The following is a 25,008-nucleotide window of genomic DNA, read 5'->3' on the forward strand; positions in this document are numbered from 1 at the left end:
AGTTTCCAAATGCCCCACATCCTCTTCAACACTTGTTGCTGTCTTTTTTATAATAGCCATCTTAGTGGGTATAAAGTGGTATTTCATCATTGTTTTGATTTGCATTTCCCTAATGACAAATGACATTGAGTAACTTCTCATGTGCTTATTGGCCATTTTTGTTTTTTCTTTGGATAAATGTCTATTAGATCTTTTTTTTTTTAAGGCAGACGTTTAACCGCTGTGCCACCCAGGCGCCCCCTATTAGATCTTTTATCCATTTTTAAATTGTGGTGTTTTTTTTAAATTGTTGAGTGAAAGAATTCTGTATATATTCAGGATTCTGGTTCTTTATCAGATATATGATGTGCAAATATTTACTCCCATTCTGTGGATTACCTTTTTTTTTCCCTTGCTACTATTTTTTGAGGCACAAAGATTTGTGCATTCTCTGGATGTTCAGTTTATCCTTTGTTTTTTGTACTTTTTGTGTCATGTTTGAGAAGCCAGCCTAACCCAAAATCATGAAGATTTACATCTGTATTTCCTTCAAAGAGTTTTATAGTTTTACCTTTCTATTTAGGTCTTTGATCCATTTGGGGCTAACTTTTGTATGTGCTGTGAGGTAGGAATCCAGCATTAGTCTTTTGCATGTGTATATCGAGGTGCCTAGAACCATCTTTTTTTTTTTTTTTTTCTAAATTTATTTTAGAGAGTGAGAGAGCGAGAGCATGAGCGGGAAAGGCAGAAGGAGAGGGAGAAAGAGAATCCCAACCAGACTCTGCCCTGAGTGCAGAGCCCAACGCAGAGCTCTGTCCTGTGACTGTAAGATCACGACCTGAGCAAAAACCAAAAGTCAGATGTTTAATGGACTGCACCACCCAGGCGCCCAGCACATTTTTCGTAGAGCCTGTGCTTTTCCCGTCGAATGGCCTCGGCACTCTCATTGCAGATCACTTGGCTGTAATGTGAGGGTTTATTTCTGGACTCTAATTCTGTTCCATTGATCTATATGTCTTCTGTTTATGCCAGTTTCACAGTGTTTTGATTACTATAGCTTTGTAGTAAGTTTTGAAGTTGAGATGTGTGAGTCCTCCAATTTTGTTCTTTTTCCAAGATTGTTTTGGCTATTCACGGCCCTTGCATGTCCATATGAATTGAAGGGTCAGCTTGACCATTTCTTGGGGGGGGGGCGGAGGGCGGGGAAGGCATTTAGAATTCTGATAGGAATTGTGTGAATCTGTAGATCAATTTTGGGGAATGTGACCATTTTAACAATGGTAAATCTTCCAACCCAGGAACACAGGGTGTCTTTTCATTTAAGTCTTTAATTTCTTTCAGCAGTGTTTTACATTCTCAGTGTGCAAGACTCTCATTTGTTTGGTTCAGTGTATTCCTAAGTATTCTTCTTGATTTTATTATAAATGGAATTGTTTAGTTCTGGAAGTTTTAGAAAGTCCTAAAACTTCCGAAGCTTTAGTTTCTATGCATGCAAAATGGAATTTCTGTTAAGTACCTGCTTCTCCAGTTGTGAGTTGATTCGTATAAAGGGCTCAGGTAGGCCTGATAGTTCAAGCTAAATGTTAAATATTAGGCTGTGAACTCTCCAAGTTCGCCCTACGTATTTTTGGGACACCTTCCTTCCCCCGGTCAGGTAGCATTTAGCAGGGTGCCTGTTGGTGCTGAGGGAATGTAGGAGGGTGGGAAAATTATACTGCATCATCAGTTTCAGTTCTTAAGTTTGAAAGTTAATGTGGATTGGGAGTTAGGGACTCCTGTTCCTCCGTACACTTCATATTTTTTTTAAAAAGATTTTATTTATTTATTCGACAGGGATAGAGACAGCCAGCGAGAGAGGGAACACAAGCAGGGGGAGTGGGAGAGGAAGAAGCAGGCTCATAGTGGAGGAGCCTGATGTGGGGGCTCCATCCCGTAACGCCGGGATCACGCCCTGAGCCAAAGGCAGACGCTTAACCGCTGTACCACCCAGGCGCCCCTACACTTCATATTTTGATAGGGCTTCTTTCCTTATACATGTAAATAAGCCTTGTGCAATAATTTTACCACGTCTTAAGTTAGTGAAGTTCCTTCTCAGGATGTTGAATGGACCTTGGTTTACTAAAGGAGTCGGAAACCAAGAAATCATTGCCTTGGTGAACTCACAGTCCTTTAAATGCCAAAATTGTAAATGAAATTAAAATGTCCTAATTTATGACATTGTAAGCCACAATATTAGAAAACCAAATAGTTTCAGTTTTATATTAATATCTAGTATGAAAAGAAATCTTTTAATTAGGATTATAAAATACTTCCTTTTTCTGAGTACTAATTTCTAAAATTCATATATCGGAAAAATGTATAGATGGTGTTTATTTTAAAAGTGTTAAACAGGGGCGCCTGGGTGGCACAGCGGTTAAGCGTCTGCCTTTGGCTCAGGGTGTGATCCTGGTGTTCTGGGATCGAGCCCCACATCAGGCTCCTCTGCTATGAGCCTCCTTCTTCCTCTCCCACTCCCCCTGCTTGTGTTCCCTCTCTCGCTGGCTGTCTCTATCTCTGTCGAATGAATAAAAAAATAAAATCTTTAAAAAAAGTAAAAATAAAAAATAAAAGTGTAAAACAGAGAAAGCTTTAAACTTGATCTCATGGTAAACAGAGCACCGGATCTCTCAGCCTGCGTGTAACAGCTCAGTTATCTAAGAACTGGTGTTACTTCTGTCTCCCCAACAGAGTCAGGGTTAGAGTGCCTTTGTTCTGTTTAGCAGCCAGGATTAACTATTAATGACACTCTGCTGTGGTGAGAAATGTTTAGACAGTTTTGAGGAATTAGTTTCATTACATTTCGTTGCTGATAGAGGGAGGGCATTGATGGTGATGCTAATAAAATTAAGCATTTATTTAAACATTCATATTTTCGCATTTTTGTATTTAGTTGTCCTGAAATTCCTCAGTATCAAAATAACAAAAACAGTGGTAACAAATACCGTATGATGCGCTGTGAAGTTTGAACGCACCCCTGCAGTGTCAGGATGGGTGGTGTGGGGTCTTGGGCTGGTGTAGACACAGCCAGAGCCCCTGGATCCTCTGCTCCCTTCCTCTTACCTCCAGGCTTCTGGGGTCAGTGAGGATGGGAATCCCAGTTGGAGGGGATTGACCTACTTTTCTTGCTACAACTTGAAAATCAGTAACAAACCTTTCCTTTTAAACTAATGTTCCTTTCAGGTTATAAATTCCACTCAGTAATAATTTAAAAAGTGACAGAAGGAAAAATATTTCCTCTAGTAAATGAAGTTTGTGGTAAGTGGCAGCAGCAGCTACCGTGGAAGCTCAGACTGAAGCCTAACCAGCTGGAGACCACCTTGTCCTCCTCCAGTGCCTCCACCACCCACCCCCGCCCCAGTGGAGGGTTTGGAGCGAACACGTTGTACTCCACTGGCACTGCACCATGTTCAGGAACACAAGTAATCCTGTTGCGGGATCGTAGCATGAGGAAATTTGATACTGGAAAAAGACTACTTTTAAGAAAGGGGGTGAAATTGGGACTTTTATCTCGAAAAAATCAAATTCTCAAAGTAAGCTTATTTATCAAAATTTGAATTATAATTGAAAAACAAGTACTGAGTATTTGAACAAAGAATGTATCAAGTGTTTTTGACATGAATTTTCATTACTGAGCTTTATATATTAATGTGATTGGATATCTTCTAATTTGTAATGCAGTTGTAATGAACGACATTTTTGCAAACTATTTAAGAGTGTTATTATTTTCCCCGTTAGTCAGATAATCAAATTATCATCATTCTTGAGACGCTTAGCATATTATTGTCCTTGTTGATTTTTCTCATCAATTACCGACTTTCTTAACTCCTCCTGTAGCCTCATTTCTCAGACTCTGTCCTCATTTGGAATTCTAACATTTCATTAGTATATTCCACCAACTTTGTCAAATGTTGCATTTTGTGTTGCCTATTTTCAGTTTTCACTTTGTTCTGGATTTGCATTCTATTTGAATTGTTGAGACTGTATGAGCATCAGTGAGAGAAAGACAGAGAGAGAGAGGGGGATTGATGGGTGGACACAGAGGCTAGGGATAACCAGGGACAGTTTATTAACGATTGTTTTTGTTTGCACAATTTTTGCTTTTCTGTGTGTTCTTATAACAGATGACTTGAATAATGAATGCCGGGATAACAAGGACCCCTTTAGAGTGGACTGTCTTCATGGTGTTGGTCAGTTAATCGCTGACCGTCCTAGACGTCTAGGAGAGCTTGCTTTACTCCTCTCCCTTTATGAAGGATCTCTTAATGCATCCATCTTTGAATTTTGAGTCAGGAACGCAGTGCTTGGTCCCAGATGGACACTTGAGCCAGAGAAGCGTCTGCAGGCCCTGTTTTGCATTTAAATGGGAGCCCAGTAGAGGTACTTCTAGGCTTGAGTTGGAGACCCAGAGAGAAGGCTGCCAGCGTGCGTCCCAGCAGTAGAATCTGTGAGCACATGAAAGAGCAGGAGACGCAGTTAATTGGTAGTGACAGAAGCAGTGGAATTAGGGTCACAGAGGTGTTGAATCACCAGAATGGTGAAGCGTTAAGATGGAGAGCAGTCCCTCTGAGTACTTGGGCCCAGGAGCTGAGTATCAGCTGCCCTGCCTTCTGAACAAGATTCTCACTGAGGCCTGTGGTGGGGGCATTTTCCTCTTCTTACATTCTAGATGTTTTCTTGCAGTATTATCCTATCACCTGAGGTAAACTGAGCACATACCTGTTTCTTGTAGCCTGAAACGGCTCCAAATATATCTAAAGCTTTAATAATAATAATATAAAAAAGTCCTCCTTATGTATACCCAAAATAAAATCAGCTTTGTGAATGATTATGTAAAGACTTTGGCAAGAGGAAGGAAGTTTAGTAAATCTGTTGGAATAACACCCATGGAAAAAGGATGTAGGTGGAAGAATTTAGGTAGAACTCTCTGCCCAATTATGTCTTATTTAATTTCCATGTCCTAAAAGGAAGGGTCCCATGTGAGCTCCTGTTTGGCGTGTGGTGCCGTAAAGGACGTGGGAGCATGTCATCTCGACAGCATCCCTGTGTTAGTCTCATGCTGCCACTGCCCTTAGGATCCAGGTGGATGCAGGGCTGCCCACTTTCCCTCCCAGGCTGTCTGATCTGTGAAGCACATCCTTTACTGGACTTTGTTTTAATAGTAGTTATTAGTAACTACTATTCCTGGTCTGGGTTCTTAGGGCTGGGCTCAGTTCTGGACTCATAGCCCTGTGTGTTCCGTGAGTCTCCAAACTCATGTTATTAAGTGGAAAATGAAATATTAGAGATAGTAGGCCATTAACCAAAGAGTTAAAAATATTCATCTTTACAAGGAATTTGAGTATCTTTTATTTTTTTTATTTTTATTTTTTAAAGATTTTATTTATTTGACAGAGATAGAGACAGCCAGCGAGAGAGGGAACACAAGCAGGGGGAGCGGGAGAGGAAGAAGCAGGCCCATAGCAGAGGAGCCTGATGTGGGGCTCGATCCCACAACGCCGGGATCACGCCCTGAGCCGAAGGCAGACGCTTAACTGCTGTGCCACCCAGGCACCCCTGAGTATCTTTTAAAGTGTAGGTATGAGAATAAAAGGTTTTTGTGAAGAAGGTCTGTGGGTTGGATAGAAGAGAATGAGTGGGAGATCCTGATGAATTGGTTTTTCCTTTTTGGTGTGTAAAGTGATGAATAATAAAGAGTATTGATGTCATTGACCAGTTGTAATCAAGAAAGCTATTAGTGATGATTTTAATTGATTGGAGATATGAGAAAATAGAATTTAGAAGCTAATTTTATTTATCTTTTTTTTTTAAAAGATTTTGTGTATTTATTTGAGAGAACGAGAGATAGCAAGAGAAAGCACAAGTGGGGAGGAGAGGGAGAAGCAGGCTCCCCGCTGAGCAAAGAGCCTGATGCAGGGCTCAATCCCAGGACCCTGGGATCATGACCTGAGCTGAAGGCAGACAGACACTCAACAGAGTGAGCCACCCAGGCGCCCGGAAGCTGATTTTAAAGAAGGCTGAATGTTCTGCTTGGTGATCATCACCAAATCTGAAGGTTTGAAGAAAATGTGAAAATGGTGGTAGAAACCTGTCCATGTATTATTGGAAACCTTTTTGGTTTGGAGCTCTCAAAGCTCTAACTTTCGTTTCTAATGTTTATACACTTCCTAAAAGCTGTGCAGTTTAAACTTGGGTGGGGTCTTTTTTTTTTTTTTTAAGATTTTATTTATTTATTTATTTATTTGAGAGAGAGAGTGAGAGAGAATGTGAGGGGGAGGGAGAGGGACAAGTGGAGTCCACGCTGAGCATAGAGCCTGACACTGGCCTTGGTCCCACAACCCTGAGACCATGACCCAACCCGAGTTGAAACCAAGAGTCAGACGCTTAACTGACTGAGCCACCAGGCGCCCTTTAAACTTGGGGTCTTTCAGTTTACATGCACAGATAATCTGTACACCGAAGTGCGAATTTTTTGTCTTTTTGAAATGATCAATTACCACAATGAAGAAGGATTCAAGTGTAACCTTATTTCTGACTTGGCTGGTTGATAAACTGAGAATAACTCTCTAGATGGGGAGGCTGAGATACAGATTAAAGTTAAACTTCGATACGTAATCAAACTATAGTGATAAAAAGGTCTATGTTGAGGTTGATAGTAAGAGGGTGAAGGTGGATCAGAACTGTGGAGAAGATAAGGCAGACCTGGTGTACCTCATTAACTCATTCAACAAATATTTGTGGAGGATTACTGTCCTTTGCTAGGCCCTCCCGAGCAGTAGACACAGAGGGCTGACTACGTCAGGCACGAGCCTACATCTGCATGACTGTCGTGGAATACTGTATTTCATTAAATCCTCACAACTAAAGGGCTGTTATTATCCCCATTTTATAGGAGAGGAGATAGAGGCTTTTAGAAAGTCTTAATTTCCCCAAGGTCATGTGGCTCTTAAAGATGTTAGAGGATCCTGCCTTCAAACCCATGGCGGAGGCTGAGCTCTCAAATGTTGCTCTTTTGAAACCGGCGGGAGGGGCATTACTGAATATTCACTGTGGCACCTGGTGCCAGACTCTGTCAATCCATCAGGAATCCTCAAGGTAAGTTTCATTATCATCGTCTCCGTCTAACCACCGTGTGCTGTGCTCTCCCCAGTGGTTAGGGAGTTCGGCCACAGTGTGTGTCAGGTTCTGCGCTCTGATCACATGTTCATGCCAGTTTTATATAGTGCCCATTGCGTGAAGTCGGAAGCTTAAACAATTTAGAAAATCCCTTATTTTAACAACATTGAAAGGCTATTTCTGAACAGGTCCATCGTATTTTAGGCAACTAATTTTTTTCCCTTTCCCTTTTATATCTTTTCATATTCCTTTGATTTTTGTAATCGAGATTCTTAAAAATTAAGATTTGTTTTGCCCCTTAAAAAAAACCCCAAAACTATTGAGGTCTACTTTGAAATCCTGAGACTCCCTATAGTGGTATTTCAGTGGCCAGGTGTTTTATTTTTGGTATGTGAACTTTTTATTATGCATAGGGAAGCATGTTTACGAACGAATAGTAAATCAGCTTTGCATGTGAAATAGTCTGGGTAATGGGACCATGTCAGTTTTATTCACATAAAATTATGTGCTTTTAGGTTAGTCATTAATATTTTTAAAGGAACTGTGCCTAGGGTTTCTTCTTTTTTTTTCTTTTTCCTCTCCCTCTTATTTTTACCTCTCTTTCCCTTTTAGTTTGTTATTTCTTTTCCCCCCAAATCAGTATCGGCAATTCTCTTTTAATTAAACTGAATTGGCGCTTCCATTTCTGCTGCAGATGGCATTGTCAGTCCTTTCCTAAAAGGACAAGTATTATTATCTGCTCGGTAACTGGGTGTTGCTGTTCACTTGTGCTGTACTGCGAAGGAGGAGGGGAGAATTAAGGTGTAAAATAGAAGTCTTTTTCTGAAGGAGTTAAGGACTAGATATTACACAGATTCTTCAATTAAAGACAACCAAGAAATTATAACAAAGGTTAAAAAAAATTCAATCTATAAATTGGGGTTCTGGTTTAATATTTCATTCTTAAGTAACAAAAATGATTCACTGAGCCATATTTTTTAGGGCTGGTGAAATGCAAGTAGCCAAGGGTTGCACATCTGTTCCTTACAGCTCATACCTTTATTGCCCAGGCTTCTCAGATGATCTAGAGTATCGAATGCAGTGGTGAGCATTTCTTGTTTGTGTTTTAGTTTGCTGCATTTGAAATCTTCTGGTAGAGCCGTGCTAGTTCTACCTTAAAAAAGAAAACACCCCTCTGCTTGAAAGAAATGGTACTTCCTGCTTTCATAAACAGTCATGTGCATAGTTTAGCAAGGCCTGGTGCCTCTGGAGCTTTTCCCTTTATAGCACCATCGAATCCCAGTCCTAACAGAAGTACTGCGAATCTTGTGGCCTCTTTTTGAACAAAAGGGATCAGAGACGAAAAATCTGTTGATATAAAGCTTGAAGGCAAGGGCAGGCAATCTTGGTTGTGAATATTTTCTGATTTTTCCAGAAATCAAGCAGAAGATTGAGCTGCTGATGTCAGTTAACTCTGAGAAGTCGTCTTCTTCAGAAAGGTACAGCTACATCTCTTGCATGAACAATTAATGGTGTAGCATTGCTAAGAAACAAACCAGGACGTATTTTTTTTTCTAGTCAAGTTTGCTGTATAATGTATTGTACTGCATGCTGGTCACTGTGCTGTATTGAAGATGTGTATTTGGGCAGGCTGTTCTGCTTTTACAAAGGGTAATTGATTTTGTAAAAAACAGTGAAGCCTGACCAGCTGCAGCATGTACAGCATAGCACAGCCCAGCGCTGGTTCACGTGTGGCAGCTGTCGAAGGCTTTAAAAAATAATTTACTTAGCTGCAAAACAAAAATCTTGGTTTCTTTCAGGAAATACTAGTATTAGATTTTCTTCCTGTATTTTGAGGTTGTTGCTACAAAATTACCAACATTATTTGTAAAATCTAGGTTAAAAATACTTGGCTTTTGGTTGTCATAAATATTTTCTTATGTGGAAAGGGAGTGCCATTTGTAAATCGCTTAGGAATTGCAAACCCACAGATTAGTCACATTCTGAAAGAGAGATATGATGCTCCTTCAAGTCTGTGCTAGGGAATGGAACAGTCACTGCATGCAGTAATGGTTCGTGCCTGCAGGTAAGGACAAAATGACTCAGAAGTGTTTTTAAAGCAATTATTTTATCTGTCAGTCAAGTGATTATACCTGTAAGGAGGTATTTCCTTAAAATGGCTATTTTACTTAATAAATGGAATTAGGGTATTTTTATCTCAAGCCAGAAATGAGGCTATATAGCTGCCCATTTTGATATGTAAATATTGTGTTCACTTCTGTTTGCCAAAATTGTGTATACTGCATACTGTTTTAAATTGAGGTTCTTGGGCATACAGTTGATGCTTACCTTTCTCTTGGTTATCCAATAGTTTATACTTTATGTTGGTATTTTATGTTGAAGGTCTATTGATTTGTCTCGCCTGTGGTTAGTTTTCAGGTTATCCTTTTCGTTCACAGATTTAATATTTAGGAAAATATTATGGAGATGTGATTTAGTAGTTGTGAAATGATAGAGAAAAAGCACTGGGGGGAAAATGAGGTGAAGAACCTACCGTGGTAAAATGGATTTAATTCAAGTACACTAGTGTATGGAGGACGTGATCTGATGGCAAAATGATGACATTAAATCGATTTATTAGTGTAATTAGGTGAAAGGCTCCTGGCTGTAATTTAGAGCATTACAAATAAGACGTTAACTGCTTTCTTTAGAAACCGAAAACAGAAAAATTTATTCACATTTGTGTTTATTTTTATGTAGTTTCTAACTCCTGGTTTGTGGCTAGCCATCCGATTTTGCACACTCTGCTGAGATGAAAACAGTCTTGAGTCTTGTGAGCGTTCTGCCAGTAAAATGGTGGTGATGGGAAGGGGAGAGGATGGTGCTGTAAATAGTGAGCCGTCCGGGTGCCAACTGTAATGTTGGAGTTTTGTTACCAGGAAGGGCATTCTCAGTGGGATGGCGGCAATAATTATGTTAGCTCTTTTGAGTATCATGAATTCTCTATTGATAAATTGAAGGTTGGACAGAATGGGTGAATTTCAGCGAGAAACAAGTTAGGAATGGGTGAGGTTTCTGTGATTAAAATACATTCTTCTAAGGAAAGATTCTAAAATATTTTGGTGATTACATTTATTTATCTTATTATTATTAATGTTGTTTATTTATTATTTTTTAAATCTTTTTACCTAAGCTCTTGTTAAATTTGATGGAAAGGGAGGTTGCATGTGGTCATGGTTTTAAAGTTTAGAAACCAGCCAGTATGCTTGTGACAGCTTTATACACAGTTTTACCAGAGCTTGCTTGCTTTGTTTGTTATTCTTTTGGGGGTGCTTAGACATATATATGGCCCTTGTGATAGGCTGACTTCATGGGTGATAAGTGTAGTTTATGGGTCAGCCAGCACTTGCAAACACAGAAGTTGTTTCATTAATGTATATATAGTAAAAATAGAAGTTACTCCTTTTTTCTCCTCTTTTTTGAAGGCATACAATAATGAGTAGTCAAATCTTCTGTCTTTCTGATGTATTTGAAAAAACTTGAGAAACAAGAGTATGAAGTAAAAAAAAAAAAATTTCATGGCCTAGTAATGCTGTACCCTGCCCATGAATGTAATAGCTTGTAGTATCATGTAACATTACATCACATCCTTCAATTCCTCATTCACCAGTTACTTAAATTTTGAAAGTCTTAGATTTTTTTCCTTTCATTTAGCTGTTTGAGTCATGGCCTTAAATCTTAAAGCTATTTGGAATTTATGTATGGTCAGTAGTTCCCCTTCCCTCCCCTTTTTTGGTAAAAATAATAAATCCTGTCTTTAAAAGAAGAGAGAAGCTATTTGTTTGCAAGAAACCAAAACTTACCATTTTCCACAATTGATTTTGTTCTCTCTCTGCAGTGCAGAATGATTTTTTGGTTTTTCAGGCCATCCAGTGGAGAAGCAACATTTCTAAGTGCAAAATATAATAAACAGTGATGTGATATTCCTCATAATTCTTCCATCTCATATTTTTAACCTGCTTCTTGGGAATTTCTAGCCCTGAGTGACAGCTAGTGTTGAATTCTTGTGCAGACAGTTTTGTAAAATGGGAGAAACAAACCAAAAAATAAACCTAATTTATTTTTGTAGACTTAGGATCCTTCATTCAGAAATAAATCTGATTTGAAGCAATATATGGAATTTGGAAGGTTGTTTTGGAGCTTAAATTAGAAAATATGTTTTCTTAACAGATCTCAGTAACGCCTTGAAATTTAAGATGGTATTTTTACCTTTAACAGAAGAGCGGCAGTCCATTGAATGTTTTTCTGTAGGGGGGGCATGGAGTACTGTTCAGAATGGCTGACTCATAGGACAAAATCCAACAGGGTGACAGAAAGTTATAGTTCTATTTTTTGGTTTTATACTTTGGAGAAAGGGGAAAATGTTAACTTACTCAATTTTTAAATTTAGGACAGAGAACATTATTGAATAATTAAAAACAACAACAACACATGATACTTGATTTGTATGTTATTGCCAGTTAAGAGGAACACATATCAGTTGCAAGGGGGCCCCCTTCTGCAGATTTTAGGAGCAAATCTCACTATGAGTATCTGCTTTTTAATTGCTGCCTGTTGAATGAATGAATGTATTCATCTTAAATATGGTAGTGAGAGGACTAGTCACAGGTTTACTTTTTTACCTACCCCCATTTCATGGGAAAAAAAGCTGTGAACATTTATTTGATATAACAACTAGGTTTTCAAGGTTTTGTTTCTTCTTGACTTTTCTTAGCCATAACACTTCTGGGATTCGGAAATTTATGGGGTGGAGTGGGTGGGGAAGAGGAGGAAAAGGAGTAATAATCATGATAATAGCTATCAAAAAGGTAGTAATCATTTATTAAACAGTTTAAAATACAAGTTCTAAGTGAGGAGGGGAGGGGAGGAGGCAGCGAGTCGGGGAGGGGCAGCAAGGAAGAGGGGAGAGAGTGAGTGTGCGCCAGCCTGCAAGGGTTGGCTGTGGAGAGGGAGGACTCTGATACATCATCCCTAAAGATCCTCAGTGAGCTAGAAGGAACTTTGCTCTATTAAAATTTTTGTCAAACTATATTGCTACTTCTTCAGTGAACTCACGAACAAAATTGGACAATTCTTAATCAGTGAAGAAGAGCTGCGCCCAACGTGCTCAGAGTGGGGATTCCCAGTCGTTACCTGCGGTGGATTCCTGGGAGGGCTGAGGAGTTTGTGAGGGGAAGGTCCTAAGGAGCTGGGAACCTGCATTCACACAGAGCTTGGCCCATGTCTGCTCTTGTGAAATGTAAATGTTGTTGTAATTAGTAAAGTTCACAGTCAGTCAGAAGTTAAGTAAATAGCAGTGCCTACTAGGTTTGCGTTTTCTCAGGGACCAGATACCAGAAAGATCATTTCGTGTGTGTGTGTGTGTGTGTGTGTGTGTGTGTGTGTGAGAGAGAGAGAGAGAGAGAGAGAGAGAGATTTTGGGGGGTTAAAGGGGGTTTTTATGCTGTGGTAGATACGAAGTACTAGCTTACATCATTAGCGTCCCACATAGCTAGCACTTGATTGAATTTATACGTTGCTAGCTACCTTTTTCAGGAGAAGAAAGGAAGAAGGAGAAAGTATCATAAAAATATTTACGCTGTGGCCTGTGTTCTGCTAATGCTGTATGAAGAGGATTGGTGAGAAGTGACAGTGATTGTGTCCCTGCCCCAGCATGAGAAGGACATTTGAAACACATAAAGAGCCTGTGCTATTTTTGTGTGTGTATTTTAATTCCTTTTCTTAGTTTGGAGCCTCTTAACTGAAAGAAAAAGGGCATATGATAATGACGCGTGGTTGCAGAAAGCAACAAGAGAATCTTGGAAGAATAAGGGGAATGGAAGGGGGAGAAATTTTAAAAATCAGGGTGGGAGAGAGGAGTAAAGGATATTCGGTGGGAAAGGATCCAGGACCAAGGTGTCTTTTATTTGCTCTTAGGTCGGATGTATTTTCCTCCATGTTTCTATGGGGAACTAAGAGCAGTCATGGAAGGATAGCCAGATTTTATTTAAAAAATTCCCTCTTCCGGGGGGCCCGGCTGGCTCAGTTGGTAGAGCTTGCGACTCTTGATCTCGGGGTTTTAAGTGTGAGCCCCACATTGGGTGTAGAGATTACTTTAAAAAAAGATCTTAAAACAGAATTCTGTCTTCGTTGTGTTCCCCTCTCCCCACTCCAGCTCACAAGGCAGCGCAGGTAGGCAGTGGTGACTGCTTCTCCATTTCTCACCCTCACCCCTGCCGCAGTCCGACTTCCCGGGGCACGTGTGCTTGAGGCGTACTTTCCCAAGTGCTGAGAAGAGATGATAGTGGCGGGTTGTGTGGTCTCCCTCCACTCAGTCCTTGCGCTTTCTTCTGTTTTCATTTAACTTTCAGTAATATGTTTATTGAAGATATATATGGGAAAGTGCACAGGTCATAGATCATTATGAAATCCAATTATTGGGTTTTCTTTCTTTTGTACTTTATGTTTTACTTGTTGTATCTAAGAAATTTTTGCCAACCCAAATGTCACTAAGATTTTCTTCTAGGTCGACTTAATAAACGTTGTTGGCTCTTAATATGTTAAGACTGGGATTCATTTGGGTCTTAGTATTAAGGTAAAGATGAAGTTATTTCCACGTATGACCATTCATTTGTATCTGTTGAACATCATCTGTAAATAGAAACCCTCTGTACAGGTTTTGGTCTGTCTTCTCCCCGCGTTACCTGTGAGTTGCTCTCGTGTTTTGTGTGTAGCGGGAATTGGCTTGGTCTCGTTGCTGTGCGGAAATCACCATACGAATGTGCCCCGCTTTATTTATCCATTCTGTTGTTGACGAGCATGTGGGATGTTTGCAGCTTGTTAGGAAAGCTGCTGCTGTGAGCATTTGAATACGTATCTTTTGGGGAATGGACCTCTGCATGCATTTCTGTTGTGTGTGCACCTAGGAGCGCAATTGCTAAGCATTAGCGTACGTTGCCAGTTTTCCAGAGTGAGTGTGCCAGTCTACACTCGCACTAGCTGTGCTCCAGGTCCTGGTGAGGTTGGTACTGTATACAGCCTTTTTCTCTGCCTTCCCATTTCTGTTCCCTTCCCCTTTTCTTTCTCTGTCAGAATTCTGGTAGGTGTGCCAGTGTGACCAGTAGTTTGAGCCTTTTTGAGGAGAATTAGATGTAGATAAGGGACTTTCTGAGTACCAGCTTTCATGAATGAAATCAGAAGTTTAGACCAAATGGGAATCATAAGGTGTAGTCATCTGAGGTGCTGCTCTCCCACTGACTGTTTCCGCTCTTCTAACTGGGCCCTGGAGGCCACAGGTGTTAACATTAGTTTTCAGACTTGGTTTCAATAGCAAAATTACTTCTTCATTTAAACCTTACTAGAAGCCTGTCATATAAAACATAAAAGCCCCGGGTGAGAACCGGGGAAGTAATCAGGGCCTCCGTTCTTGGTACTCAGCATCCCACCCTTGAGAACCCCTCCATGGACCTCTGGTCCTCCTAAAACTTACCTTGAGGTAGGTAGGCCACCTTGGGTCTGACCAAGAAATGAGGACATTTTTTGAGATGTTTAGATTTTGTATTACCTTTTTATAATGTTAAATTTGTATAGTGTTACATTTTATTTCATAGTCTCTAAAATTTCTGTATCCTACACCTAAATAAAAGTGTACTTTTGTCTTTTAATTTCTGTTTAAAAAAACCTGGACAGTTTTCTGAGTTTTCTTCCTGTTGGTGATTATTTATGTGGTTTAGATGCAGTAATTTCTAGATTATTGTGTTTGTTACCAATTTAAACTTTGATTGTTTCCCGATGCCTCTTTGGAGGGCTGCCAGCCAGCATAACCTTTCAGAACACCGGTCTGCTCAGGCAGGTCACTCCACTTAAATAACCTTCAGCTCTTTTCCCACTGTTCTTGGCAGAAAAGGAGAGCTCCATATCTGGGCCAGTGAGTGCCCACATTCTCCAGCCCGACCTCAGACTCCTTTGACTTCAGTCATGTCCCTCTTGGTTTGCTCTTCTGCTGCTCTTATCCCTCCCATCTTAAGGAAACCCTGCCTAGGTCAAATTACACCTATTATAAGCCCTTACAGAGCGAGTACCTTTCCTTTGTAGCATTTGTCACAGCTGTTGTTTGACAGAGGGGAGTATCAATGACATTGGGTCTACTTACTGGTTTACTTAGTGTTAGCCCCAATTGTAGAACTTAAATATAGAAGTGTTTTCATTGCAGAATATTTTTACTTTAGATCATCATTTGCAGCTTACAATTTAGGAACTTTTTGGGAAGACTTTTTTGGTATAGGGAATAATTTTTATGGTATTTGCTTAGAGTAATAAATTATAGCCATATATAGTCATAAATAGTTATATATATATATATATATATATATATATATATATTCTCATATATAGTCAATTATAGTGATAAGCTAATTTAACTCAGAGTATCCCTGTTATAAATCTTAGGTTTTTCTACCACCATAAAAATGCAGTTTGTTATTAGATATATTTTTTTACATTTATTATAATGTAAAATGGAAATTAAAGTAAATCTGAACACTTTCCATCTCTTTGCCAAACTGATAACATCAAACGATAGCCTTTTATTTCCCAAACGTCAGCATTTTGTGTATCACTTGGTGCTGTTTGTCTTGCTTGTACTCCATCCTGTACTGTTATTTACTTAATAACATGTTTTTTGCTTGTTTTTAGTTGTGATAAAATATACATAACATAAATTTTTATAATGCCTTTTTAAAGTTAATTTTCTTTAAAAAGAAATCTTTGTGTTCCTACCAGAACCTGAAAAAAACAATTACTATTAAACCCTGTCTCTATTCTGTTGTCTGATAAAGGCTTTAGGCCTGGCCATATGCTCCCTCTGTTTACCAGGGAAATTAAATTGGCAAATGTCAGAAAGGAGCTTAAATCTGTGTTAGCACCAAAGTGAGACATGCTCTTTGATATACTCAGATAGCCTGAAAGAAGTTGGGAAAAGAGTAACTCTCTCAGTATGTGATTCATTGTAATTCAACACCAAGTCCCAAGTATCACCTGTAATCGCTTCGTGTACCCACAGCTGCACATCCTCTTCCCTTTGGGAACTGCCCTCCTCCCCTCCCCCCAAATGGCAGATCAGGGAAGTTTTGCACAAATGTGAACAGCTAGTATAAAAATAACAATGACAACAATAAGAAATAACTCTAGCTCTAGCAGTCATAGTGCAGATTCCCTTTGGAGCAGAATTCTTCCAGCCAGTGGCTGGAAGAAATTAAAGACTAATTTTAGTGTAGATTACATTTGTCATCCATCCATCATCTGTCCATCCATCCAGCATTTATCAGCAGCTGCTGTGCACTCGCCAGTCAGTGATTTGGAAATCAGGGAGCAGCAAAGGCAGCACAAAAGCATAGGATCTTTATAGAAGAGGCCTTGGTGGGTGGCTTACCCCTGATGCAACGTGGTCAGTTTTTTGGGCATGTGGAGCTGAGCACCGTATCATGGACTATGCCAGTGGGAAGCTCTTGGCACTTTTTTGAAAAGATTACAAATAACCAATAGTTGCATTTTGTGTGAACGTACATTAAGATTAGAGGTACGGTGAAGGGGTTACAGACATTTGCCTACCAAAGGCAATTGTGAATGAGTGATGAGGGCCAGGTGCGGACTCTAGAACACTAGAGACCACAGTCCCATCTAAAGAGGTGGCTGCTGCTATGCTTCAATTAAAAAAAAAAAAAAAAGTGAAAACTGGGGAGAAGGAGGAGCATAGAGAACTCAACATCATTTCCTGTTCTATAAAGGCAAAAATAAAACACAAAGGTCTTTGTGACTTACTCTGCACCTTTATGCTAGCAAAGCTATTGTAAATAAATGAAATGATTTGTAAAGTGTATTAAATTCATTATGGTTTGTAGTATAAGGATATGATACAGAGATTAAACCGATTTAATAATGCAAAAATGTTATTAAAAGACATTGTAAAAAAAAAATAAGGGTGAAAAACAGGTGGCAAAAAAGTATTTAAATATGTTCCAGCGTCTGTAAACCCAGAGTTTATAATACAAGGGTGTGTGTGCACGCATGTATGTGTAAATGAGTCTGTGCACACAAATATGTGGTCTGCAAAGACGCGCTGTATAATTCTGCAGTGCTTGGTATAGTTCCATGTCTGTCCTTTTGCCTGTAGGTATGTAATGCGGTTTTTATAATGACGTGTGTTTTTCACACCAAGTGTTCCCTCCTAGATAAACACGTAAACAGAGGAGGCTGCTGCCCTGCTCTTGCCGGCTACTGACATGCTGAAACACAAGCCGGCTTTTGCTGGCTTCTGCGATTTTTAGGAGAAGTTGAGAATTTTTTTTTTTTAATGATTTTTTATTATATTACAAGTCACCATACAGTTCATCCCCGGGAGAATTTGTTTTTTTTGTGTGTGTCGGATCTCTTATTTTTATCTACTTTTTTAAAGGTTTTATTTTTTAAGTAATCTCTACACCCAGTGTGGGGCTCAGACCTCCAAACCTGAGATCAAGAGTTGCTCACTCCACTGACTGAGCCAGCCAGGTGCCCCAGAGCTCTCATTTAAAATGATGGCGCAAATTAAAAAAACAAAACAAGAACTCACACCCGCCTTAGAAGAGTATCTGCCGTCTAAATTCAGCTCATGGTAGACGTTTTTCTTCTGTGCTGTAGCACATTGATTTTAGTCAGTGAGCCACAGACGTGCGGGTTTATCATAAAGGATTTTCAAATCCTGTGAGTACTATAAGCATTATCTGTAGATTGGAGGCGTACAAGTCCAACTATTGTTACGCTAAGAAGTGTGTCTGCGTTTTTCTGACGGTTCAAATACGCAAAAACACTGGTGATCACTGCTCTAATAACTGCATACTAAGGTATCAAAACTCCAGAAGAATTCAGTTGTTTGAAGTAGGAAGGGCCCCTGAAAGACGTGCATTTCTCAGACTGGGAAGGTTTATGCTCATTGATTCTACACTTACTCAGATGCCCTCTATAATAGAAGTTAAACTGCAGTAAGTTAACCTGAAAATTACAGAGGTAGAGCAATGTCCTGTTTGTGCAGCTGTCACCTCATCCTTTCTCTCCTTTCCCGTTTCCCTTCTTTTTCTATCTTTCTTTTCCCCTTTCACCCACACTCCTCCCACAAAGAAGATTTTGAGGCTAGTTAGAAGAATATCTACAATGCAATAGAGAAAGAACCAGAGAAAGTGCAGGTCAGGGTATAAGGTTGTGACAGTGGATAGTCAGAAGCGGCCCCCCCGCCCCGCCCATATGGGGCATTTGCGGTGCACCTGCTAATGGTGACTGGCAAATTTGGTGTTTAGTCTCCTGACAGCTGGACTAAAGAAGGAAAGTAATGTTGCTCTTACTATCTGTAAGGAGAAAATATACTAGTTCCTACAGGAGAACTAAACCTTTTCTTTAACTTAATTATGATTAATATTATTTAATATAATTTTTTTAAGATTTTATTTGAAAGAGAGAGAGCACGCATACACAAGCAGGGGGAGGGGCAGAGGGAGAGGGAGAGGCAAACAACCTGCTGAGTGGGGAGCCTGATGCAGGGCTCGACCCTAGGACCCTGGGATCATGACCTGAGCCGAAGGCAGACGCTTCACTGACTGAGCCACCCAGGTGCCCCTTAATATCTTTTACACATATCTCAGAAGAGAAGTTTATTCATTTTAGGAAATTCAGATAAAAAGAAGGACACAAAAAGCACGATGCTTTTATCACTAAAGGTCAGTCACCTTTATTAATTTTTTAAGGTTAATATTTTGTTTTGGTGTAAGTAGACCTGTAAAAATCACACAGACATACTTTAACAGGATCACCATCATCAAAAAGAAAACCCAGTATCATACCGACAAATTACTTTGGAATTGGCTTTTTATATTTATCACATGCAATCTTTCTTATGTTATTAAGTAATCTTCTGTAGCATCATTTTTTTATGGTACCATTTTTAACAGCTGCGTAGGACTGAGTCTGTGATATGGAGGGGTATACCATAATTCTGTTTATTGAGTCTCGGTGGTCTCAGAGATGGAGTCATCTGCGAAGCCGCTTGTCAGGGCCTTGGGCAAGCGTGTCCCATTGCTCCCCAGAGATACAGCATCGTACTTGCACTGGCAGTGCAGCAAGGACCTTCTTGCCTCCACTCTTACTTGGGAGTCTCAGCCGTTTCTTTCTGAGTGTTGTACAGCTGGTGGCGAACTGTGTGCTCGCCGTTGCTGACCTTCCCTTAGCTCTTCTCTCTAGTAAAGCCAGCTGTTACTGTGACGCCTTCAGTGCTCCTCTGGGTGTGCACACGCGCGAGCAAAGTGCATGTCACTGACTTCAGCGAACTCTGAGACGCAGTACATTCCTGTATTCGGTCGCATTCGTAAAACACTCAAGGTATGCTTAGTGCCTTTGTTAATGAACCTTAGTTTTGTAAGGAATTTTAAGAAGTTATATGATAGTAGCTTCTCACCCCATAGAGATGACAAAACACTTAACACCAATGATAGGTTTTCCTTTTTTAAAATATTTTTAAAGATGTGTAGAAATTAAGATTCTCCAACCCTCCTTGTGAGGGTTGTGGACTAGGGCCTTGTGGATGTTCAGTAAATATGCCCTGACTTTGTTGTAAAGATTAATCACCTGTTTAGTCAAGCTCTTTTTTTGGCAAACTGCATTTTTCCTGCTAGAATTTGAGGGTTTTGGGGGGAGGAGCCAGCAGTGTGTGTGCTTTTGTAGAGTGGGAGGCTGAAGCGTGAAGTCACAGTCCTCAGGTTAGCCTTGCAGGCTGGGTATGGCATTTGAGAGGTCAGAGTGAAATGAAACATTGTGGTACCATCTGGGAATTCTGGATAATTCTGTAAGGCTGGGAAAGAGGTGGAGGAAAGGGTGGGACACAGGTGAGAGAGAGATTGTGTCCTGGCAGCAAGGATCCTTCTGTGCAGTGGTAAGGATTTTGGATTTTATTTTATTTTTAATTTTGATTTGTAAAAGATTGTATTTATTTAGAGAGAGCATGTGAGCAGGGGGAGGGAAAGAGGGAGAAGGAGAGAGAGCATCTCAAGCAGGCTCCATGTCCAGCTTGGAGCCTGACGCGCGGGGCTCCATCTCATGACCAGATCATGACCTGAGCCAAACCCGAGTTGGATGCTCAACTGACTGGGCCACCCAGGCGCCCCAGGCTTTTGGATTTTAATGCTGAAGTTTACCAAGAGCCGTTGACAGGGTTTAGCAAGGGAAATGTTCCACCTGTGTGTAGAGCTTACACATGCTCCTGTGAGCATAACGTCAGGTCTCAGGTTTTTTAAGAAAGTCTTAAGAAATACATTTTCCCCTCGAGGATAGAATCAAAGGTTGCAAGGTGTGTTGTGGGGTTGGTGGCAAAATGTTATTCATTTGCTCTGGAAAGGGGTGAAAACATGGCAGTATTTACCATTTAAATGACAGAAGGTAGATGATTTCCTTGATGCTGTTGAGTAGTAAACACTGAAATGGATTACCAAGAGAGGCTGTGAAGTGCGCTTCTCTCCAAGATTTTAAAAAGAGATTGGTTTCTTATTTGTTTAGATGGATGGGGATGTCCTAAGGACAGGTGGTCGGCCTGTCAAACCTTAAGTATTTGTTTCTGTGTTGTATGTGGTTAGTCCTGATTACAGGATTTTTGTGGTTAATAATTTGTCTCTGGTTTCCCTGAGCTTTTGTAGTTGAAGCAAGAGAGTGTATCAGTGATGGATTTATTGCTGTGGTGGTATCTTTGTACGCTTCTGTTTCGGCGTAGATACCAGTATTTATTTCAAAGTAAACAAATCCGGAAACAGTGTTTGGCCGGCTGAGCCCCTCCTCGCTCTGTCCCTCCACGCCCTTGCTCCTGAGCACCTTCCGCTGCTCTTGCTGCCCACGGGGCCACCGTGTTCTCAGCGCCTAGCTTGGGCCCGGCTTGGCAGTCCAGCTGGCTCTGGGAGAAAAATACAGTTACTACCCCTGCCTCTCTCGGAGGTGCTATAAAATATTTAACAGCTAGTGACAAAAAAGGAACTGCTTATCTGTGGTTCACCCTTCTGGTAGTTGAATGCAATCAAACATTTTATGGAGAACATTAAAGGCCTTCTGATTCTTGGGACTAGACAGATATTATGATGGATCTGTTTGTAGTGATACTTTAGATAAATGCAAATTAAGCATTTTCCAAGAAATTTCTTTTAATTTAAGGTTTTAAAGTAGATGTACTGAAGTTAACTTTTTCTAAAGATGAGGCTCTGTCTAGTTACCTCGTATGATTTGATACTTTTTGTGGTTCTGAACTTCAGAATTTCCACCAAGAGTTCAGTGGCACCACACCTTACAGACGCATGAGGTAAATCCTGTATGTCTCTGGATGTGAAATTACTGTGTGGTGACTGACGTCGTGTCCCCTGTAAGTCCAGCACAGCCAGGCTTTCATCCACTGGTGCAACACATCAGCATTCCTTTTATCGTTTGTTGCATGTGAGGGCATGTGGTACAAAGTGATGTATTTTTGAACACTAGAATAACTTGTTTCTCAGCGACATGGTCATGTTTTGAGAGGCATGTGGACAAGAGCTCATGTGAAGAAATCAAAGATTTACACATCATATTGCCTGTCATTCCACCTCGTACCCTTACTGAAAGGAATGTTGGGAGGAATCGCCACATTACCAGAGTTGTCATTTTCTTTTTTTTTTAAAAGTAGTTACCACGCCCAACGTAGGGCTTGAACTCATGACCCTGGGATCAAGAGTCGCATGTTTTACCTACTGAGCCAGCCAGGTGCCCCTAAAATTGTTATTTCCCCTCTAACTTTAATACAGTTGAGATGGTGGAATGTAAAAGTTCATTTATGAATGATGCAACTCAGTTATAATGATTCATTTTTATTAACTAACCAACAGCATTTCACTAGTTCTTTTGACCAGGCATTCATAGATGAATAGAATGAAAAAACATCACAGCATGGAAAGAGCTTGGAGATCCCATGTATCCTCTATGCTTGTTTTTTGCGTGAGGAAGACTGATGCCCTAAACGGTGAAGTGATTCATCTAAGCTTCCACTTTGGATTCCTTTTTTTTTTTTTAAGATTTATTTTTTAATTTTGAAAAATTTTTGAGAGCGAGAGAAAGCAAGTGAGTGGTGGGGGGAAGGGAGAAAGAATCTGACTCAGACTCCCTGCTGAGTGCAGAGCCTGACGCGGGGCTCGATCTCACAACCTCGAGATCATGACCGAGCTGAAACCAAGAGTCGGACGCTTAACTGACTGAGCCACCCAGGCACCCCTAGTTTCTTGTAACCAATAACTTTCAGTACTTAAAGTTAAGAAATTTAGAGCCTTGGAACATTGTACAAAGAAATTGGTTTGACGGTTTCCTTTTTCTTTAAGAAAACCAGGAATGGTGATTTTAAATTCTACTAGGACCGTTCTTTTAGTTCTGCTCTGGCCAGAGAATAGAAGAAATAACTCCAGTGCTTTTGTTTTATAGTGTATTCTCTGTTCACTATTAGTTTAATTCTTTAAGCAGTTCTCTAGATGTGTAGTGTAGATGGCTGTTTTCTCACTTTATAGGTAAGAAAACCAATGTGTTTGTGATTTGACGATGTCGGCCCCGGGTGGTGGTCGGGATTGTGCATAGCCATGAGGCACAGCCCCACCCTCTGCACCTCAGGGCACCCCGAACAACAAGGATTTCGAGGGTTTCCCCGTACAAGGTGTCCCGAGTCAGGTTGCGTACGTTTATTAAGAACGTGCACCCTCAGGTCTTCCTCCAGCAGCGTCAGTGTATGAGCACCACTAGGCAGAGAGACTCGGGCTGCCAGCCGTGGCCGTGGAACAAAGCAAAGGTAACTGGCACAAGTGGACAGAATCACACTTCTGCTGTCTTCTTGCCTTGTATTGCCCATCCTGGCCTGACAGGGCTTTTTAACCCCAAATCTATTCTATCTGAAAAGAATTATACAATTTCTTAGGCAAGAGGACCAGTGACTCTGACCTTCTGGAGTCACAGAAGCTGCTGCTTGTAAGTAGTGGTAGCCTTTTCAGGAGAAGGTAAGAAAGGTCATCAGTACAGTCCATTCCAATACCGAGAATCAAACTTCGTTTGATATTACCCATCTGTTTGATACATTTTGTTAGGTGCCGTTATCCTGTCATATCTTGTTCAGTTGATGGTTAAAAACTTCAAACAATAAAATGAGAACTCCATAAAAGGTGTAACTCCTTTTTTCTTTTCTTTTTTTGATTTGTGTGGATGGAACTTCGATGATTCTTAGTAGCCACGCAGGCACTATTATGCTCTGGTGGTCAGTGATACAGTTCAGAAAGCTCCTTGTCCGCTCCTCGGTCAGCGGGTTTGGAACCTGTTCCAGGCAGGCTTCCGTTAGTTCTCACAGCAGTGTGATCTCTGATTTGTGGATGGGTTGGTGACAACAGCCAAAGCCACAGAGCTGATGAGTTTAAAAAGTGCCTCCTTTTTACAACGTTGTATGGATTTGTACTTCATCTGTAGGGAAAAATGGTTAATGGCAGGAAGAAAGACTTTTGTTAACGTGCAGCCTTGCGCTGTAGCTATGAGCCCCTGGAGACATGGTTTTGATTCCCAGTTCACATGGTACTGTGAGTACCAGGACCCTCCATTTTTCTCTACACTGAATCTGAATGCCCACAGGGGAGGCTGTAGCCCATGCCCGTAGGACCAGGACCCAACGTTGACCATTGTGTATCTTAGTGCTTCACACTCACTTACCTGATTCATTCATTCAGTCATTTTTTTTTTAAGATTTTATTTATTTGGTTTAAAGATTTTATTTTTAATTAATCTCTACACCCAACATGGGGCTCAAACTTAGAACCCCAAGATCAAGAATCGGATGCTCTACCGATTGAGCCAGCCAGGCGCCCTCACCTACCTGATTCTTGAAGGCATTTGAGCTATGAGCTGTATGTGTAAAGCGAAAACCTTCCTTTATCTGGAAATGTCACTCATCAGCAGATTTAACTCCTGACAGCTCGAGGCAAATGAAGATTACTGTCACTAACTAGCCACTTACTGAAAGTGGTAAAATTCATAGTTGTCTTAAGCATTCAAAATATCTGGAGCTGAAATACGTAGATATGCTTAATACAAAAGGTTTCTATTTTTGGTTAGTAAAGAAGTTGGGGTAGAAGATGAACTACAAGTCATCCTTCTCAATTTCTTTGGATTCTCCTTAACCAAATGTTGGCCCTTCCTCAAGGTCTCTGTCCTAGGTCTTTTCCTCTGTTCGTCTGCATTTTCTCTGAAGATGATCTCATCTGTTTCCATGGTGTTGAGTTCCATCTGTGTGCTGGTGACTCCCAAATTTATATCTGAGCTCTCCATTCTGAGCTGCAGACATATATATCCACCTGCCTACTTTACATCACTACCTAAATGTCTTTTGAAACCATACCATAAACCAAAGTCTTTATCTTGTTTAATCCTTCTTGACTCTGCTGATAGGTTATATGGCCAATCTGTGTCTCACTTTTCTGTCTTGTAAAATGTAGTTGTAAGGGGAGGAGAGGGAATAAATCATCCTTTTGGTGTATGGCTGCCCTTAGGGACTCTGGAGTCAAGGACAAAAATTACCCTGTGTGTTTAAATGTTAATGCTAAATTTTTCCCTGCCTCTGTGGGTTTAAGTGAACGTTATAAATATCTTTGAAAGAAAGAAGACGGCAACAGGAAATTTTATAAGGTCTATGCAAGGATAGAAAGAAGTTCCCTAATCTCAGCCCAGGAAATAGTGAGGGTTTTTGCTGATGCAGACAGTTGACCCTTGAAGGAGTTCGAACTGTGTGGGCCCACTGATTTTTTAAAA

General features: G+C 40.4%; 1 protein-coding gene across 4 annotated transcripts in view; it reads left to right on the plus strand.

Annotated features, from left to right (window-relative positions):
- Positions 1 to 25,008, plus strand: part of SRPK2 (SRSF protein kinase 2) — a 233,037-nt gene that overhangs the window by 84,145 nt on the left and 123,884 nt on the right. The window contains exon 1 of one of the 4 annotated variants that reach the window (XM_019806655.2): positions 8,344 to 8,609. The exons of 2 other annotated variants lie outside the window; for them this stretch is intronic. In XM_019806655.2, coding sequence (XP_019662214.1) covers positions 8,572 to 8,609 — 38 coding nt within the window. In that variant the 5' untranslated portion in view covers positions 8,344 to 8,571. Of the gene's footprint in view, positions 1 to 8,343; positions 8,610 to 9,164; positions 9,197 to 25,008 lie in introns of those variants that run through there. One more of the 4 variants, XM_019806651.2, reaches the window with a different exon arrangement.

The sequence above is a fragment of the Ailuropoda melanoleuca genome, chromosome 1, assembly GCF_002007445.2.
Source record: "Ailuropoda melanoleuca isolate Jingjing chromosome 1, ASM200744v2, whole genome shotgun sequence".
Classification (NCBI taxonomy): domain Eukaryota; kingdom Metazoa; phylum Chordata; class Mammalia; order Carnivora; family Ursidae; genus Ailuropoda; species Ailuropoda melanoleuca.